The sequence below is a fragment of the Phaseolus vulgaris genome, unplaced genomic scaffold, assembly GCF_000499845.2.
Source record: "Phaseolus vulgaris cultivar G19833 unplaced genomic scaffold, P. vulgaris v2.0 scaffold_15, whole genome shotgun sequence".
Classification (NCBI taxonomy): Eukaryota; Viridiplantae; Streptophyta; class Magnoliopsida; order Fabales; family Fabaceae; genus Phaseolus; species Phaseolus vulgaris.
In genome coordinates this window covers 259,416-280,819 of record NW_027174084.1, presented here as the reverse complement: position 1 = coordinate 280,819, position 21,404 = coordinate 259,416, and the positions used below count along the sequence as shown (strand labels likewise).

At 29.7% G+C, this 21,404-nt stretch overlaps 2 protein-coding genes across 2 annotated transcripts; both read right to left on the bottom strand.

Moving 5' to 3' along the window:
- Positions 1–1,489: 1,489 nt before the first annotated feature.
- Positions 1,490–4,978, bottom strand: LOC137816996 (putative E3 ubiquitin-protein ligase XBAT31). Its single transcript, XM_068620188.1, has 8 exons — positions 4,376–4,978; positions 4,231–4,290; positions 4,068–4,139; positions 3,871–3,992; positions 3,636–3,776; positions 3,436–3,543; positions 2,835–3,090; positions 1,490–2,319 (listed from the first exon to the last, which is right to left on the bottom strand). The coding sequence occupies exons 1-8, from the start codon at positions 4,553–4,555 to the stop codon at positions 1,924–1,926; spliced, it is 1,335 nt and encodes a 444-aa protein (XP_068476289.1). The 5' UTR covers positions 4,556–4,978; the 3' UTR covers positions 1,490–1,923.
- A 13,795-nt stretch (positions 4,979–18,773) lies between these two features.
- LOC137817051 (dof zinc finger protein DOF2.2-like) lies at positions 18,774–20,489 on the bottom strand. Its single transcript, XM_068620266.1, has 2 exons — positions 20,170–20,489; positions 18,774–20,011 (listed from the first exon to the last, which is right to left on the bottom strand). The coding sequence occupies exons 1-2, from the start codon at positions 20,218–20,220 to the stop codon at positions 19,145–19,147; spliced, it is 918 nt and encodes a 305-aa protein (XP_068476367.1). The 5' UTR covers positions 20,221–20,489; the 3' UTR covers positions 18,774–19,144.
- Positions 20,490–21,404: the final 915 nt, after the last annotated feature.

Genomic DNA, 21,404 nt, shown 5'->3' with positions numbered 1-21,404 from the left:
ACATATGTGTACTCGTCAAGAAATAATCATAACTATTTTTACTAGAAAAGTAATCTTAAAAATTGTAATCATGTCTTCTATCAATATCAATTGAAAATTAGTTTAGGTGAAGTTACTGAGAGAACATGAAGAAATCAGATGAAAAAAAAAATCAAATTCTCACTTATTAAATAAAATTTAAAATTATATAATTTTAAAAGATCAAGTTTATGTCCAATTCCTAAAATTTCAAACTTTTTTAAAATTTGTTCTCAACAAGATATTTTATCATTGACCATTTTAATTTTTTTTTCTATAAAAGAAAAATATCCTATAAAAATGACATGGTATTTTCAAATTCCTTGAAATTGACTATAAATTTAGTTAGATAATATTATATTTTTAGGATTGATTTCTAAACGAATTAATATCTGAGTCATATTTAATGGTCAATATCAATACATTTAATGTCTCGTGAATAAGTTTAAATGATAATAGATTCAAGGTCACTGTTCATAAGTATAAACGCAACTCATAATTTATTCTAAGATCAATCAAGTAGTTGACCTAGACTCAACTCACTCTAAACCCAATTTTAACCTAAAAGTTCAATATTAGGCTTAAAGTTAAGTTCACAATAAACCTAAAATTAACTAACAAACTCAAGATATCACCTTTTTGAATAAACAAAATCTAGTGCTCAAAGTCCTCTACCATTTACAACATTACAATAAATAAAAAATCTAATTCTATCTCAATAAGTAGTTTAAAATTTCGTGTTTTATTTTACTCGCCCTTTTACTCTACTTTTACTTTTTTGAGTTGACATGTGACTTTTCTTATATCAAACACATAATTTTTTTAATTTTATAAATAATATTCTTCACTTATAATAAACAAACTATGAAATATTTTTAATCGAAGACATTTTTATGTTGACACTATCGAGGTAAGATTATATATTTATTAATATTTAATAATAAATGTTCATTATGATAAATTTTAAAATTACTATAAATGTAACTAGTGAACTTTAAACTTAACTCTTTATAAAATTAATCCAATTAATAATGAAATAAATAAAAATTTGGAGAATTTAGAGTGTGGTGGGACTCTTGGCTTTGGAAGGACAGGTCAAACACGTTGGTTTCTGCAACGCAGCATATAAAGAAATGACACATGCCCATGCATCTACTCAACTTTCCTTGTTTGTTTTTTGGCTGTCTCTTTCTGTTTTCAGTTTTTGGTGTGAAAAGTCCCAACAAACCCGATGGTGTACGTGGTGGCCACCCCAAATTATTGGAGCAAGCACAACCCTTCGTTACTAACCCTATTCGGACTCATAAATTGGATGAATCGCACATCAAGACACCAATTTTATGTGTCATCATGTGACTTCTCCAGGATCCCAACCAAAATGCAACACTTGTATTTTTACACGGATGATTGATGCAATAGAAGGAATACCAAAACCATAAACTAGCCTATTCACCAAGGAGACATGATCACATGACAAGCAACTTAAGACTTTTGTCTTTCTCTTTTGTATCTTATTGCTTATATCATATCGCTACAAAGAAATAAACCAGATGCAAATAAGCAATACATTTTCCCATCAAATTATTGACTTTAATGGGGATGCGTATAATAAAATAAAATAACATTATTGAAGATGCCCAAAATCATCGATGCAGGTGATGCTTCTTCATTCTCAAGTAATCATAATAATAATACTACAACAAGACATACCCTTCTCCTGTTCCCAACAAGACTTGGTACCTACCACCAACTTCACTTCATTTCAACTCACTTTGCTTATTTCCCAAAATTACATAATATTCCTTTACTTTTTAACTTTGATTTTTGCCTTGCCGGTTAAGCACCTATGTAGTTACGGTATCTTGCCAATGAGAGATTCATTTGTTACCACAAGCAATTGCCTTTTCACTGTTTATCGACCCACTCAGCAGCAATCCTTCCAGAGCTGCGGCCACCCAACTTCCCGAATGAACTAACACTGGATAGACCCTTGAAGCTGCTGCTACCACTGTCATTCAAGTTTCTGAATCTCTTTGATGCCTTGCTCAGCTTGGAACAGTTGATGTCAACACTGTCTAGATCAGTTTCATCATGGCATTCTGTCTTCACAACCACCAGTCTTGCAATGGTGCTTCGACAGAATGGACAAACTGGTGGAGTGAGACAGGCTGTGGCAGGGTTGGGCTTGTTGTGGCAACACAGGGCTAGTGTGCATTGTGCACACATCTGGTGCCCACAGCTCTGAACTTCGATTGTGCATGCCTGCTCAAAGCAGATGCAACATAACTCCGACTCACTAACCTGCAAAATATCCCATAATCAGCGCCTACCCTATAATTAGAAAGAACATGAATATAATGGTCCAAGGTAATAATGACAAAAGAGGATGCTAGGGGAAAAATATATATATATATATTACACACCATGGAAAGAAGTCCTTCACTAGACAATATAATGACCCCCTTATAAAAAAATATAATATATTTTGCTTACATCTCAATAACTCAATTCAAAATCCAATATTTGGTTATCAGTAAGTTCTGCTAGAATTGCTTCATCTGTCCAAGTACCAATAAATCCACAGTTGAAAAAAATTAAAAGGGGCAGGGCAGAATCAAGGAGTTTATGCAGTATAGAACACATCTTAAAAAATTATTAAAATGTGATTTTTTTTTAAAGCACACCAGAGATGTTTGAATAATGGTTGCATCATTTTAAAATTATGCATTGAGGTCTCGCGTTTAATCTACTGAAGTCTTGATTGAATTGAATTACGAAACAAAGTTGGTATGGATATGCAGAGGGTGAGAAATTACCTCAGACACATCATCAGTTGCCCCATCAGAATGTGATGGGGATGGAAGAGAGTAAGCGCTCCCTTTCAATATGTTTTTCTCCCTTTCTCTGTTTGCATCCATCAACGCCTGTTCCAATAAAGCTTTAGCTTCAGGATTAAGCTCACTGATGAACTTCAAGGGAGACGGCCAGACAAGAGGTTCTGCAGATGTAGGATTCAGCAATGATGCACAGGCTCCATGTTTGTGTTTCAGAGCAACCATATATGGTATCCGCCTGCATACACACGCAAACCAGACATTCTGAGAGTATATACTGAGGAAAAGCTGCAGGGTAAAACTTATATGCCATGGATCCAATCTACGTGTAAACGACCTAATCGTTAAATGAGGTAGGTTGCTCATAAAGTTAAGAAAGTTGCGATAGGAAAATGCCGGATGAGTACACTAAAGGGCCCATCAAAGCAAATCAACGATTTTCCTAAAAAACATAAAAATTGACACTACGAAGATAAACAATCCATAACCCAACAAACCACAAACATTAAAATTAAACAGGTCTCAAACCCTGTAACCCCTTTCACTTAATGGTAAGAATTTGAGCTGAGAAACTGCAATATACCCAGATGCATCGCGATGAAGACGATCCGCACCCCATGCCAACAATTCACGAATGCAATCCAGAGATCCCCCTCTAGCTGCTAGATGAAGCGGAGTACTCCCAGGACAGCTGAAAATAGCAATTGATTACTTACTCCGCGAAACAGAAAAGAAAAACACATCAAATTCAATCATTCAAACCACTCTTTGATAGATCATTACCCATATCCACCGGTTGAAGCACAAACAAGGGCTCCACTGTCCAACAGAATATGTACACATTCAGACCGTCTCTGACGAGCCGCCAAGTGCAATGGCGTTGCACCCTTTCCATCTCTAATATTCACAAACCGTGCAAACCCCCTGGAACGAATTTAAAATCACTAAATACCAAAAACAACATAAAAGAAAGAGACAATAACATCGAAATCAATAGTTAAAACAGAAAAGGGCAAACCAAGAAGCAGCCACCGGACTAGATTGAGCAGCAGAAAGAATAGCTTTAAGGCAAGAAGAATGGCCGTAGTAAGCGGCATAGTGTAAGCAGGTTCTCCCGGAAATGGTATCAAACATTAACACCTGAAAACCGCACGATTCAGTTTCGAAATTCATTCACGCCGTCGTAGGATAAGATTAATGAAATTGAAAGATTACATTAGCTCCGGCTTGAAGAAGCTTCTCGACACACGCGATGTTCCCGTGCATTGCTGCCAACATAAGCGGAGTCTGAAGCACTCACGACACCCAATGAAGGGTAAGCAAAGATAGCATTTTTCTAAATGGGGAAACCATGGATATACAGAGCAGAAGTGAGTACCTGTTTGTGGCGATTCAAAACATCTGGGTTAAGAGATCCATCCAAAAGCCTAGACAGAATCTGGAAGGAAGAGAAGAGAAACGTAAAGAAGAGAAGTTGCGTGAAGAGAACGCGGGAGAGAGTGAGAGAGGAAAAGGGAAGGAACCTCGATCTGGGCATTGGCTGCGGCAATATGAAGCGGAGAGTGGCGATCGTAGAGAGTGGTTTGGTGGAAGAGAGAGGGGTCGGCCTCTAAGAGAGTGGTGACAATTTGGAGGTCACCCTGTTGCACGGCGGTGAAGAGGCCGTGGTCATGGTTGGGCGTGCAACTAAGGGTCTGACCCATGAGAGAGAGAGAGGTGAAGAATGGTTCACTTCACCTCTTGTGGGTTTGGGTGCGCCACCCGTTGTGGTGGCTTAAGGTGTTATAAATAAATGAAGGAGGTTGTTCGACATTGAAGGTGTATGGTGTAAGTAACCGTGTTGTGTTATGGGAGGAGACAGTGGCAAAGGTTTGGAGATAGATAGAGAGAGAAAAGGGTAGCTGACCGTGTCAGTGATTAGCAGTTACTGAGAATCACTTCGGACATCACTGAGATTTAGCTAGCTAACTTAGCTATCCAGATAAATCAAATTACATGAAATCAAAACAAATAATCATACATTACTCACTGTAAAAAAAAACGTAATAGTTGTTTATATGGAAGTACAGTTTTACGAACAAATCATGTTGAGTTGATTCGTAATATATATATTTTTTTTTATTTGTGTTGATTCATTGTGTGTTGCTTCAATAAATTACAACAGAGTTTTTTTCGAAGATAATCATGATGATGTAACAAATGATGAACTCTTTTTTTATTTACCCATCTATTTCTTCTAATTATCAATCCTTTTTAGTACTATATTTTAAGTCTGCTTCTGTGAAATTAGAACCAATTTAAAGCTATTTGATTTCACAGAAATGGAAAAAGAAACATTTGTTAATTATCTTATATGCTCGTAATCAGTCTCGAGAACAATTGGATTATGGTTTTTAATTATTCTTTTACATTTTTAGCATTTTTAAAATGATACTAACACTAAAATTAATTTGCGGTGGTTTTTGATCTGTCGCACACAGAAAACACTGATAAATGCTTCTCCTTCTTCCTTTTATTTTGAACCACCGGAACCAAGATTGTCACAACAGTTATGGCATGCGTCTACCATGTTCAAGTTTAACAAGTAAATAAATAAAAAAAATGACTTTTACACCTATTTATTTTCTCTCCTTCAACTTATTTTTATTCAACCAAACAGTCACATGTTCACTTTTTTTTTCTGTTTTTTCATCAATTTTAGTTTATCAAACAAAACTTCAGTGAGATTTTGTTTTCACAACATTTCGACTTTATTTAAATGAATCAAACAATGTATCACCTAAATCAACAATAAGTTAATTTGTAGCGTGATTTAAATTTATGAATTTTGATGTTAAAAAGTTTATAAATATAACTCAATACAATATTTTTTAACTAATATAAAATTGTATTTACTTCTAATTTTGAATAAAATATATTTGTAAGACTCTAATCGAATTCATGATTATTTTCGTAGTAACTAATTTAATATATACGATATGAATATTATGATAAAAATTATAATTATTTAATCTTTTATGAGTAAAAAATATTTTTAATCTATATATACTTTTACGTAAATTTATTTTTTTATTAGTCAAAAATTTAAAATTTTTGGATGATACTTCTAGTAAGAAAATTATTGAAATGAATATTTGTCAATTTTTTTAAGTGAGAAATAGATTTTTAATATAAATTAATATAAATTAAGATGTTTTAATATTTAACACTGATTCATCGTTGATATTAATATTATAATATTAAAAATTCGTTTATTATATATATATAAAATACTAATAAGTACACATTTTAATTATTTTCTTACTACACAGGTTAAAGAGATTTAAAATTTAGATTAAAAAAAATCGTAAAAAAAGGAAAAATATATTTAACATATGTTATGTTGTTTTTATTAAAATAAACATGTAAATTGAGTTAAGAGAGGGAGATGGAAATAAACTACGATCAATTTATTATTAATAAATCAATAAATTGATTGATTTAGAATATTGCAAACCAATTTTGTGCACACTAAAAGATTAATTTTAATGTTTTTAAAAATGTAAGATATATGGTGTAAGAAATTGAGATAAATATAGCGATATTTATGCTATTTCATTATTGGAAAGAATTGCATCTAACTACTCATTCACGTTGACTAAACCAATTCACTGAGATTCTATAAGCACACAAATAAACAAAAAGAAAAACATCTAACAACTAAAATCTTAAACCCAGAAGACCTTCAGATCAAACTCCTTGTAAAAAAATTCACTAACTCAACATGAAAACCTAATCAAGCAATAAAGAAACAATGTCACGCAATAATCAATTGAACACAACAAATAAACAAGATAAAAAGGTAAGAAAAATGCACTCCTTAAATCAAATAATTGAATCACAAGAAACAAACAAGATAGTTTCAAGAAATATTATTGATGCGTCAAGGTCTCTCTCTCAATGATAGAAAAAATTTAAACAAATGAAATTGATTTTTGTGTAATTTTATTAAAATACAAGGTAGATATTTTATGTTTTATAATTAGCAATTTTAATCGATTAATAAAATTGGTAATTAAAACTCCCAAGATTTCAATATATTAAAACGATATTTTGATTTTGTTAAATTAAAAAATTTGAACAAGTTATCCCTTGACAAAAGAGTACTTTAGAACCAACAAAATTATAAAATTATCCTACGTCATCAATATCTCATAATTGAAAATATAAATTATTTTGCTAAATTGTTTAAAAAAAAAACTGAAGTACATATGAAATCAGCTACGAACACACTCTTAAATCAACTAGAACCTTCAAATAATTTCCAACAACGACACTTTTTAAAATGAATAGTATATTCGTTAAAGTATTGTGACAAAAAAAATATAAATAAGTAATTGAATATTTTGATTTTTTTAATTTATTAAAATAATTATGAGATATTAATTATGATAGAAATATTTATTTTTAACTATATGGAAGGCTGAACAAAAAGGAAATTATACATATGTATATTTTGAGTAGTATATGAAGAAGGACAAATACTTTTTTTTTCGAAAATTTATTGTTTCGTGATAAATTATTTACCATATATCTATAGTTACATTTTTTTTTATCAATCAAATGTTTATAATCATCCTAATTAATATATTATTTAAAATATTTGGGAAAGAAAATGTATAAATACAAAATATGTGTCTAAAATTAAATATAAAAATACAAAGCATAGGAAAATAATAAAAGAAAAGCATAAAATATTTAAAATTAAAAATTGAAGTAAAGAAAATAGATAAAAGTAAGAGAAAGAGATAGAATATTTAAAGGTAAGTTATTAAACTGAAATATTTGAATAGTTTATTCATACATCTGTAAATTAAGATTTAAGTGTGCATTTGAATGTTTCAACATTTATTGCATAATAGAGGAATATCTTATTTATAGAATATAATTTCGAAATACTCATAAATTTGTAATTCAATTTCTCTGACATTGTTATTTTCAATTTCTAAAATTTCCAAAATTATCAACCTTTATTTTATAGTATGTTGGAGATCCCGACTAGAGATTAAAGTCTTTCATAATATATAAGTTTATGCAAACCTCATCTCATTGAGCTGGTTTTATGAGATTGAGTTAAACTTAAAGTCCACTTCTTAACAATATAAGATATAAAATCTAACAATCCATATATTTTCAACAATTTTTCTTCGAATAATCTGAAATACATTTGGTAAGATGAACAATATATTTAAAAACTGAGATATTTGATTATCTCTAACATCTATCATATCACTCATAAATTTTTCCTTTATATTTTATTTATTTACCTTATTTAAACTATCTCACTTTTCTAATTTTTTTTTCCTTCAAAGAACATTTGTTCATTATTTAGCAATTTTTGATAGCACATTTGTAATGACACATTTCAATAGCATAAGATTCCTGCTTAATCAATATGCATCCCTCTAATAATGAATTATCTCTTTCTAAAATCTTCTCATTATAATAATAATTGTTTTAGATCTTAGATTTGTGTTTCGTTCACAAAATAAGTAGCATTAGAGATATGCATTGGTAATTGAAAGATTCGATTTCCCATCCTAAACTCTAATTTTCTTATTCCAAATTATTGTATACAAATGTTAAAAGGTTCACTGAACAATGCCCTTGTTTTTCTTTTCAATAGTTTATAATCTTTTATAAGATTATTATTAGTATTAGTATAAAAAATATACATAAATCTAATTCTATTATCAAATGTTCTTATATAGATAATTATTTCCTATCTTATTTTTTTATATGTTTTGCATGGTTTATATTGTAATATTTTACTATATTATAGTCTTAGAGTCAATGTCAAGTCCTCATTGTGTAAATATTGGAAAGACAAATTAGATATTGAATATTTATCCAAATTAGTTTTTAGAATTACGAGATACAACATTTTTCTTCTTTTACTTTTCAATTTTCTCAAAACAAAATATTTTTAATGGTTATTGACTATTTTTATCCCAAAATATAACTTAATATTGAATATAGTTTCTTTTTAGAGTATAAATCACTTTTTTAAACGGCATATAATTAACAAAATTACCAATTTTTAAAATAAATTCATAATATTTTATTGCTATGTAAAATTGTTATTTTTTCTAGTTTTAGAATTTTAAAAAATATTTACCCTAAACCCTAACCCCTAACCCTTAACCCCTAATCCCTAACCTCTAACCTCTAACCTTTGTTAAGAAGTGAGTTTTAAACCTAAGTTAAAATAGACTCGAAATGACTCTAATACTAGGTTAAGAAGTGAGTTTTAAATCTAACTCAATCTGATAAAACCGATTTAATAAGGTTTACATCCATTTATATACTATGAAAGATTCTAATCTCTAGTCGATGTGAAATCTCCAACCAATTAAATATGAACATTTTATATGAATTTTAATATTTATATATTTATTAAATTTTGATCTATTAACTACATCTACTTCGGTCCTTGGTTATAACGTTTTAATGGTCGTATATGTATTATTTGCTTCTGATTTTATCTAGTTAAATTATTCAATAAGCAATTATTTTTTTAACCAAATTTATTTTGTTTTGTATAATGCAAGAATTTAAAGTGTTGAACATGAAACAACACAACAAAAGTGATAAAATTAATGTTTTGAAAAGAAAGAAAAAGAGGAACATGAACATATACGTAATATTTCAAATCATCGTAGGAAATAATCTGTATTTGACATATCATCTTCTAGTTAATTTTTAGGTGTCAAGTTTAATTATGAATTGATATAAATGAGTTAAATATGTTTAGTTAGTTAACTCTTTTCTGATCAGATCTTGTTTATCTTAAAATTAATCATAAAATCGTACAAAAAATTGATTCACCTTTTACATTCCAAACCACATTCATTGCATATTTAACATTAAGACGACAGACATGTACCTTCTTCTTCTTGTGTTTTGTGTTGTTATATTAAATCCCTCATTGAACTAATAATTGTACTAATAATTATATAACTAATTATATGTAATATTAGTGTAATAACTTTCTCTCAATTTCTTACTTATTTAACTTTCAAATCATTCAATCTAATATAACATTGTTAAATACAAGGTCAATAATCTTAAATATTACATCATTAAATAATTAATACATACAAAATTAATTGAATATAAATTAGTTTCACTTTTAATTCATTCATTACAATTCATGTATCAAATTCTCATATACACAAACATTTATAATTATATACAGATCATATATTTAAGATATAATTATCATATTAAAATAAATCAAATTCATTAAACAAAGTATAATTTAATTGATGGATTTAAACATAACAAAAAAAAACTAGTTCATTGCTCTCTGAATGAAACCTACTTAAAAAAATAATAATAACATACTCATAATATCCCACAAACAACATAACAATAATAAATTCAACATTTCAAAAAATTTCAATCTATCATTAAATATTTAACATAATCTGGTATTAATTTTAAATAATTTGTTGAAGATAGAACACTATCTCTTACTCAATTAAATGTACACTTTAATATGCACAAAATTAAGACGACTTTTAGACTTTTTCTCAATCTTATTTATTTGTTATTTACTTAAAGATACAACATTGAAATATAATACTAAAATTAAAACAACACAAAAATATATTTTTTTATTGTAAAATACTTAATCAGATCTCAACCAATTCATCCCAATTCCAAAAATTTACATAAATTCCATTCATATTTTCAAATCTTAAACTCCATTCATATTTACAAATCCTTTTCTAGTTGTATAAACTCAAAATTGTCAACATTGAGTAGTTATTTGATACTTAGAATTAAAATTATTTATAATTGAACATAGTTTTTTTTTTTGCCTTATAGCCGTTTACTTAATAAATAATAATAAAGTTAAATATGTTTTTTTTTTCTGTTAAATGACATACACAAAAATAAATTCCATGATTCAAACTTTAGACCATTCAAATATTTATAGTATGAAAATATTGAAATTGGTTATTCTATATGTAAAATTATTAATTTTTAAAAAAAATCATTAGTTTTTTTCTTAAATATTATTAGTTTTTTTTTTCAAAATTTGTTCTTGGACTGGAGATTGATATCCTATATAACTACTATAAATAAATTAATGAAATAAAACTTTAAATTGAATTAATTCAACATATAAAAAGATTTATTCTAATTATTTTCACACTACAACCTAGATAATCTAAAGTTTAGAAAAAAATAATCAAATTTATATTATAGAAGAGAAAAAGTAATATATTTAACCCATGATAATAAAAACACATAATTTAAATCAGATCAAACTCTTAAAAACCCAAAGTAATACCATCAAATCAACCAAACTACTCATTGAAATCAACCAACTACTCTTGAGAAGATGAATCAGTTAACAAATATTTTTTCAACTGATCAGATTGGTGTAAATTTGAAATATTTGCAAATATAGTTAAAAAAGTTAAAAGTATAGAAATTTTAGAGTAAAAAAAGTACTTTAAATTATATTCTGATTTCTTAAAAATCAAATTATAATTAATTAAAAAAAATGATTTAATCAACTTTTTAATTCGTAGAAAGGTAGAACTAACCAGTGAAAATCAGAGAGATATTAGAGAATCGAAAAAACAAAAAACGAAAGGCAAGTGGAAGAATGAAAAAGGAAAAAAAAAAGAGTCCTACGAGCTTTCGCCTCATATGAAAGTATGCGAGATTCATTATTTAGTTGAAAAGTCTCTCTAAATCAACTTTTAAAGGAAATTTTTTTTTTTTTATAAATTAAAATCAATATCATAAACAAATTAAAAATAATAGAAAATAATTTTTACCGATTAACTTATAAGTAAACAAGTTTTAATTTGTTGAAAAATTAATTTAATTCTTTATATTTTATAATTTTTATGAAAAACTTATGTATAAACCTGATAAATATATGTTATGGATGAGTAAGCATGTGAAAATGAAAGAAAAATAAAGAATGGAAATAAATAAAAGTTGAGATATGAAACTAGGCTCCACCTGTTCACAATTTGGCAGAAACAAAGTGTTGTTTATATTTATTAAAAAGAGCCATCAAATACTTTTCTCAACAACAACAACCACCTTTCTTCCATTTTCATAAATAAAATATAAATAAAATTCCATAGAATTCAATAATGGAGATGGATCATAACTGGGCTGCTGCAGACACAGTCAACTTTACTTTTCTTTTTCTTTTTCTTTTAATAAACAAAAGTATTTCATTTTTCCACAACCTATAATATTGGTAGATCTAAAAGTGTTCTCTCTTTTTCGTTTTTTTGGTAAAAAATACTCAAAAAGTTTCTCATACTATTTGGGGCATATTTTCTATATCAGTATTATAAAAAAACATAACTTTGATTTTGAATGGATTTGATATTACTTTAGGAACAGATCCTATCCAAAAAGTAATAAAGTTTTTCAATGAGAAGTGTAAATAATAAATGATGGTTATGGCTTTATAACTATATTTACTTAAGCATGCTTAATGATGCTTAGCATTTTAATTGGGGTTAATGTGGGAAAAATTACCTTTTGTAGTGGGAATGATATAACTGAACTCGAATTAGCTTTTTTTATTCTATGATTATTATTAATTATTATTGTTATTATTATAATCGAACCTAATATTCCTTCAACTTTATTCTTATCTTTTCTTCTATAACAGGAAAGCCTTTGCTTGAAGAAACAATCCCGTTGAAACCATATTTCCGCAAGAAGGAAATTTTGACAAGTTACGTGGCTATATATTTTTTTCTTTTAACATCATTTTTTTATATTAAATTCATAGAAGTTAAAGATTCATGAAAAAAAACGTTGTACTTGCATATCTTTCTATTTTTTATTTATTTTCACATTTAGATAAGGAAAACCGAAATAATAAAAAACGGAAATTCTAACTGAAAAAAATTACATTCTTTTTATCATATTGATTTGTTTTTTCTTTAAAAGAAGCTAAGAAAATAATAAATAAATAAATAAACAAACAAATAAAGAATGCTTCTTAATCTATTAGCATAAATATCTTCAACCACTATCACTGTCACTGTCATCCGTCATTGCTGGACCTGTAAAGTAGGGACATTTAAATTTTATTTTGCTAATACTTTTTAGACTCTTTCTTCCTACACCTCCATACCTTCTTGTGCCACCCCATACTAAATATGAAAATATCATTTTATCCTTTTTTTTTCACCCCTTGAATTTGAAATAATAAGTTTATGGATTATGTAATCCGGATAAATTCTGGATTACATAATCCGGAAGTCAATTTCATATTTAGAAAAGATTTCTGGATTATGTAATCCAGAAGCTAATAACACATCTGAAAAAAACCTTCCAGATTACATAATTCAGAAGTTAATCTTATGTATAGAGAAGATTTCCAGATTATATAATCCGGAAGCTAATCACAAAAGACTTTCGAATTACATAATCCGAAAGCTAATTTTGAATCTAGAAAAAGAATTCCGGATTATGTAATCTGGAATATTGAAAAGGGTATTTTTGGAATAAGAAAAATTTATGGGGTGGCACAAGAAGGTATGGAGGTGCAGGAAGAAGCAGCCTATTTTTTATAGTGATGTTGTATCTTTTTTAATTTTTGACAGACACAACTTGAGATGGTCTTGGGCCAGCGTAAGTAAGCTGTATTCTGTATGAGCCCAATAAGCAATCCCCATTTGGGTCAAAGATTCTAAACGTCGTCTGGGTCAATTTGAACATTATTGGGGGACTGTTTCTTCCTGCACCTCCATATCTTCTTCTGCCACTTTCATACGCAACATGAAAATACATTTTTATTTTTTTTTGTCACTTCATAGAGTAGTTTCTGGATTATTTAATCTGAAAATTCATTTGAAAAAAGACTTTCGAATTACATAATCCAGAAGCTAAATAAGACTTTCAGATTATGTAATCCGAAAAGTAATCGTGCATATAAAAAAAGGCTTCCGGATTGTGTAATCCGAAAGCTAATAACAAATTTAAAAAATGACTTTTTGAAATTTGAAATATTATAAAAAAGTATTTTTGGAAATTCGAAAATTTATGGAAGTGAGAGAAGAAGATATGGAGGTGCAGGAAGAAACAATCTTATTGGGGTTGCTTTATCCTTCACCTCCATATCTTCTTCTTTACCTTCAGAACTTTTTGAATTCCAAAAATAACTTTTTGTGAAAAAGTTAAATTATATAATTTTTTGGTTGTGGAGGTGAGTGAAGAGATTGACGAAGGATATTGTGGTGGTTGTTCTGCTTTTTGTTGTAAGGTGGTTCGGGCTATTTGTGTAGTAGTGGTAGTCGGAGGAGTGTATTTCTGGTGAGTTTTTTTTTTTTTTTTCACATTATCAATTTTAAAAAAATTATTAAATAAAAACAAATTTTAAACATAAAACATAATTAGTTGTTATATTGACTAAATTAAAAACTAAAAAAAGTTATTGATTTTTAGATTAGTTTCTTGATATATAATTTTTAAATTAATATTTAATTAGCTACTAAAGTTTTATTTAAAATCTAAATAATTGGTAGTTAAATAGCTAAATAAATATCAATTTACAAACTTTTTTTAATAATAAAAATTAATTTAAAAATTAATAATTATTTTAATCTCTAAAATATTTCTAATTTAATCATTATAATAATTAATTAATTTTTTTTTCGTCAAACTTAATTTATATTTAATAGTTTGTTTGTAGTAGTGCACAACTTCTTTATTTAAAATTGTGAGTCGCACAACTTGACCAATTTTGTAATAATATTTTTTATCCAAATTGATAATAACGAATGTAAATCGTAGTATTTACACTTAAAAGCTCATGCTGTATCTAGTACACTTTTACATTTGTTCTTAATTATTAACTTACTTTAAAAGTAACTTATTTATAAAATAATTGATTTTTTTTTTGTTTAGATATGTTAGCACAAACTTATCCGTTGAGTCTCGAAATACAAAATTTAAATTTATTTTTTTCCCAAAATTACATTTAATCAATATATAAGTTAATTTGTGGATTATCCCATAAAACTTATTTTTCTTTAAGTTAACGTCTGGAGTTGATATAAAAAACTAAAATAAAAGTGAAATTCATCTCCATCCCCCTCTCTACACCTAATCGTTAATCTACACCTAATCGTTAATGAATATATACCTAATCGTTAAATAATTTTTTATAAAAAATAAAAAATAAAGTAAAAGAAGATAAAGATTAAATGTCAAGCGAACACACATTTTTTTCCATATAAATAATTATATAAATCTCAAAATAAAATAACAAAGGGTTTGACCAATTGAGAGTTAGACATTCTTGTGTGAAAAAATTAAACAATAAATAAAAACATATTCATAAAGGAAAGAATGTGTAATCATATTGTGAGAAGAAGTGGTAAGCTTAGTGAACTTTGTAAATATTCAATAAGTGGAACAACTGAGAGAATACAAATTTGTATGATGAAAAAAAAGAAAGCTAAGATTTTTCAAATAAAAAAAATTAAGTACCACATTAAACAATAAAGAATTTTTTTAAGATCATCTAATAAATTAAGTGTGTTTTATTAATTTAGAACGTTAATAAGTATAAGGACCAAGAATAAAGATAGATATGAGGTGAAATGTAGGTAGATATATACATAGACATCCCTCTTCTCATACCTAGATACAAAGTATTTACCAAATTAATAGGTAAATTCTCCATCAAAACAAAAACAGAGTTTGAATAATAACAATTTAGTTGCCATAAAAAAAACATCAATTTAGTTGTAAAAAAAAAACATGAAAGAGTGAGAATAGAATATTAATTTTACTTTTTAGCATAACATAAGAATGATACCATTTAATTTTAATGTATTATTTATTTTAATTTAAACAAACTGTTATAATTATTTATTTTTGTGTAGTTTGAAACCTTGATAGCACACAACACAGTAGATTGATATAAAGAGAAAGGAAAACATAAGGTGACAAAATATGGTACAGAATTGTACAACACTAGAGACCGTACATGGTAACCTTTGCTTTCCTTTCGTCTCTCTGTCTCTCTTTTCTTACTTTGCATCTTCATCTAACAATGTTACTCAGTAGTTTCTGTCTGGTTTAAAATGTGTGAAGGTAACTTTTCCCATTCAAAAAAATGACGTGCGTGCCATGTAGAATAGTAGCTACCAGTTACTTTTTTCCATTGCTTTCCCTTTTAATTCTCTTATCTCTTTCTGCTCCAGTTATTCCATGCTGTAAAGGATCACTATCAGAACTAACAGCAAAATTGCTTTTAGAAAAAAATTCATTTGCACCAATACACATTATTGACCACTCTAAGTTAAGTTGGTAACGGTATCTGCTATGCCATGAACATGAATACGTAAGGTCCCACGCCACTGTGAAAAGAAAAAGGCTAGAAGTGAAACAAGACTGATAGAAAAAGAACTGGAAGATATACATGCTAAGATAAATTGTTGGAGACATAGTATACAGTAGTAGGAAATCTTATGTTATAAATTGATTTTACAAAGTTGAGTTAAAGTTCACTTTTAATATGTTATTAGGGTCTTTTAAATTTATCTTAGCGAAAATTTGTTGAATTTATCAAACTATTGTTAGGTTACTATCAAAACATCCATAAATATATAGTCTTATAGGTAAGTTGGAAACTTTATCAAAATGTTTGGAGATTTCACATCATAATATATATGATATAAGTGGGGCAAATTTTACCATATAAGTCGATTTTATGAGATTGAATTAGGAAGTGAAATCCATGGTGTCTCTTGTTTTTGCAATTCATTTGGATGATTCCTAGATTAGATTCATACCATCAATGTTGCAGGTTTGGTCTGTTATGCTTGAAACACTGTTATTATGGCTTCCCTTTTTTTACTGCTTCTGAAAACACCGTTCAAATAATTGGGGTATTTCTCTCTAATCCACGAAACATGCATGAATTTTTGAGCCCCTTGGTTCATTCTTCGGTTGCAGCAACCTGCAAATTGAGCCCACACTGCTCTTTACGTCTTATCCTCAACTCTCTCTAACTTTCATATAACAGAGATACAGACATATATAAAACTATTCATGACTGTGTGGTTTAAAGTTCCATCATTATCCTACCCATTTTGCTAAAAAACAAGTTGAATTTCAATACAAAGTAGCTTCGTTTGTGCCATTCTAGAAAGGGTTTAGAGATATATAATAGGGTTTTTTTAACCAGGAGGACTAGGATAGCTATAACAATCATGAGATTAGTTTTAAAGTTATAGATGATTAATTAAAGAGATAACTTGTCTACTTATAAATACTTTTGTATTTTCACAGAAAAAAAAAGTATCAAATTCTTGTAATTTGAATTCCTAATCACCTTCTTCATGCTTCGTTAACAGGAGAGAGATATGAAACTCAAACTCATAGAATTGCAGGTTGAAGGCATTGTTTTAGAAGCACTCACACCGACATTTTTGGAATTAGGGTAACCATTTTTCTGGTGCCTACGACGTCCCATGACTAGCTGACGAAACACAGACACGGAGAGAGCTTTTGTCTGAATTGGTCACTGCTGGTCGTGTTGCTTTATTCGTTGTTGAAAGGCAGCATTGGTCCTTACAAAAGTTATCATCTGCTTTTTCTTTTTTAAAAGATAATTTCGTTTATTCTCAGTGGTATTGTAATAATAAAGTTAGTAATTATTAGTGTTTGAACACATGCATTCAGTTACCTCTGAAGCGCACTGATAAGTCCCGTGTGGAAGGTGAGAAATTAACATCACAATACGTAGAAAAAAGTTCACATTTATCTTGACCAGACTTTTTCCTTTTCCTTTTGTTTTCAAGTGCAGAATATAATATGACCTAAAATCATATATTCATTATTTGTGTTTGTTTCTTGCATCATTCTGCTGAACAAGTTCTAGAACACTCACCGACTTCAATTGGGTCGAATTGCATGGTTTTGAGTGGGATTTTGGCGTCTTCTAAGATTGGTTATCTTTCAACCTCAAAAACAAACAAATCTGTACTTCCCAGCTTATGATTCTAATTTGATAATTACAACATCGTAAAGTCTTGCCTGTTGACTGATGTTGAATGCATATTTTCTTTACGTTTCTCTCACTGTCTATCCATCTCTTTTCCTTTTTTTCTCTCCCATTCACACTCATTTTTTACTTGGACCTTGTGTAAGTGAATACTCTTAACTCAAAATTCACATCACGTTAAAGAAACTTCCTACTACGAATATGCTGAAAGTACAATGATTGGAGCTTCCTCGGAATTCTGATTTTGCGACAATTTTGAGGACAGGTAAAGAGCTACATGGACATTAAATGACTGTCGACGAAATCAAGTTTCTGAGATGTTTTTCTCAGAATAAAGCTCGAGTGCGTGCAAAACCTAATAGCAACTGAAGTACCAGAAAATGCACGGAAGAGAAAAAGAAAAGAAAAAGGAAAGAGTGACTTACCAAAATATATATTTATCCTCTCCAAGATGCACGACACAATCAACCTTTGTATGCAAAACCATATTTATGACTTTGCATTAAGACTGCTTCTCAAATTAAGATAATGTAAACTTGTATAGAGAGGCTGCAAGATACGAGAAAAGTACTGAAGCTGTAATTTCTAACAAAGTTATCCCGAGAAACACTGCCTCGATAAATGTTAGTGTGGATCAGTGGCACATTCTTTAATACTGTATATAGCAGTATCGCTTTTCTTCTGTCTTGATACCTTTGCTTTATCGTGCCACTAGCTTATCGCCATACATGAACGAAAACTGGAACACTAGTGTGAGTTACCAAGCATGATGAAGCATATGTAAGAGAGTAACAAACTCAAGAAAAGTATTTTTTGAACCAAATGATATCGCATAGTAAACAAACAAAATACAATACATGCACACACTGTTTTACAAAGAAAGCTCAATTGAACACAAATGAAACTTGGGTCCATGCAAAAAACATAAACAAAACCAATGACAAGAAAATATACAATTGAAGACTAAATTCTACCAGCCTGGTTTCTGTTAACACTGACGCGTGAAGACGGTGGAACATGGAGTGCTGCCATCCTAGAACGGATATAAAAATATAAGAGTTTAATGGTACAGTTATTTTTTGGATCAATAACTAAATGAGTTCAACATGTCAACAGAGAGGGTGACTTGATTGAATGGAAACTCATTCAACCATTGATAGAAAAAAATAACAGTACCAAAACCCTTAAATTTCTGTGGCTGCCATAGATTTTCTCTTTTCTCTTCTCTAACCCATCAAAGTTACAAGAGATGACTAGCGGAAGAAGATGCAAGACCAGATAAATCCGTCCATGAGTAGTAATGGTTACTATTTTCTGAGACACTCAAAGGAGATCTTGACAAATTAAAGCCACCGTTGTATTCCAATTTAACCCGTGGAGGTAGCTGAGTAACCCTAGAAGTTGCGGCAATATCTCCAACCAAAGCTTCAACAGTTTCAGTTTGAAAAGGGTAGGAAGAAACAGCAGAAGCTGAGTCAAAACCATTCAAGAAAGGAAATTGCTGAAACCGCCACTGTTCCACTCCTCCTCCAGCAGTAGTAGTAACAGTTGAAGCATGACCCTGACCACCAATTTGAAACCCCATATGAGAACCGTTCTGTGCTTGCATCTCACGCAAGTTAACACCTGCGTTCCCTACACCATAGCGGTTCATACTCTGAAGAGAGGCCATGAAAGGGGTTGGGAAACGACCAATAAGCTCAGGCATCGCACTTGTGGAATTGGGAAGTGATGATTTCTCAGTAGAAACCGGGGATTTGGAGCGACTCCTTTTGTTCTTCTTGTTCCTGCGGCATCCTCCACCAACAGGAACGTTCCTGAGAGCACCACCTCTTGTCCAATAGCGCCTACAAGTCTTGCAAAAGTGGCGCGGCTGAGAGAGGCTGTAGTTGTTGAAGTAGCAAAACTTTGTGTTGGTGGATTCACAGCGAGGACACTTCAGAGCTCCTTCCTGGGCCGGAATCTTAGACCGATCCGCCATCAAACCGGGCTGGATTGGGCCTGCAGCTTCATGCACTCCCGCGTGAGGGTCCTGCGGCTGTTGAGGCATCGGATGAAGCAGCTGCTGAGGAGTGTTGCTGCCATTTGCCTGATGTTGATTTTGTTGCTGCAGAACCAAAGAAAGAGAGAAAATGTAAAAAATCTGGTATATTCAGGAAGATTAGATTGCAAAGTAGGAATAGGAATATTAATGAGTTATCTTTTTGTGATATGGTTTTAGGGTTTAGAAACTGTGGCTGAGATTTGAGGGAATTGAAACCTTACTTGCTGCCAATTGGGAGGATCTAAATAGACTGGAATAGAAGAGAAAACCATGGTGCTTCAATCCTTTTGTGAGTATGTGTGTGTGTGTGTTTTTTTTTTGTTTCTTTTTTTATAAAGTTTGATGGGTCTTTAGGGAGAAGGTGGTGGTAGAATCGCACTAGCTAGAGGGAATAGCAGAGGCAAGAAAGTAAGGGAAAAAGAAGAGGATGATGGAGGAGAGGAAAGCAAGAAGAGGCTTTACTTTGTTTGCTTTGCTTTGCGCTTATTCTCTCATTCTCATCTCTTTTTGTTTTATTATATTTTAGGGTTTTAAGTGGAACAAGTATCTTAACCTGTAAGCTTCTTTTTGACGCGTTGTTCGTCTCAAATTTGTTCCTAGAAACGAAGATGGTGGCTCCCATGCATGGAAACACCACGCACTATAACACTATAATATATCATATACTTCTCAAAATTCAATATTCAACACACAAGAGTCGTTGTTTTTGTTTCCTCCAGCCAAATTAAAAACAAAAAAACCCTTCAAATTAATCACACAGAAACTAATTACTGCTGAGTTTCTCCTTTTAGCATTCAAAAATATCACACTAGTTTCTGCTGCACAATTATGTATAAAGTACAGAAGAGAAGGGTAAAAGTAATTTGCAGCTTTTCCCTTTATGTTGTTTAATATTAAAATTTAATGTCAGTAAAAAAATTACCAAATAAAAGTTATTACTGTTGTCATTACTATTATATAAGAATGAAAATTTATTTTATGTGCTGCTGTTTTTTAAAATATGAAACAAACAGGTAAGGTGATTTTGAGTCTGTGGGTAATTAAAATTATTGAGCTCTACATAAAAAAATGAATTATAACAAATTATTACAAATCATAAAAATGTCGAAAGATGAACAAGTCCATGCAACAAGAATAGTACTAATAATCACGTGCATGTTGCAGTAATTTCTAACTTCTGGCTCATTCATAAGACAGTGATTAGTCATTATAATCGGTAATTCAACCACAAATGATAATGGTCTCTTTTCATTCCCACCCAAAAATGGACAATTTTCAAGTGACCTTCAATTATTAAAGTAGTAATTTTACCCATATATCAGGTTCATAAGATAAAAATACGAAAGCAAAAACATCATTTACACAATTTTCTCAATAACTTTTCATGCAAAATCAAAAACTAATTAACATTTCGAAAACAAGATTATCCACAATCAAGAAATGGAGTCACTGAAAA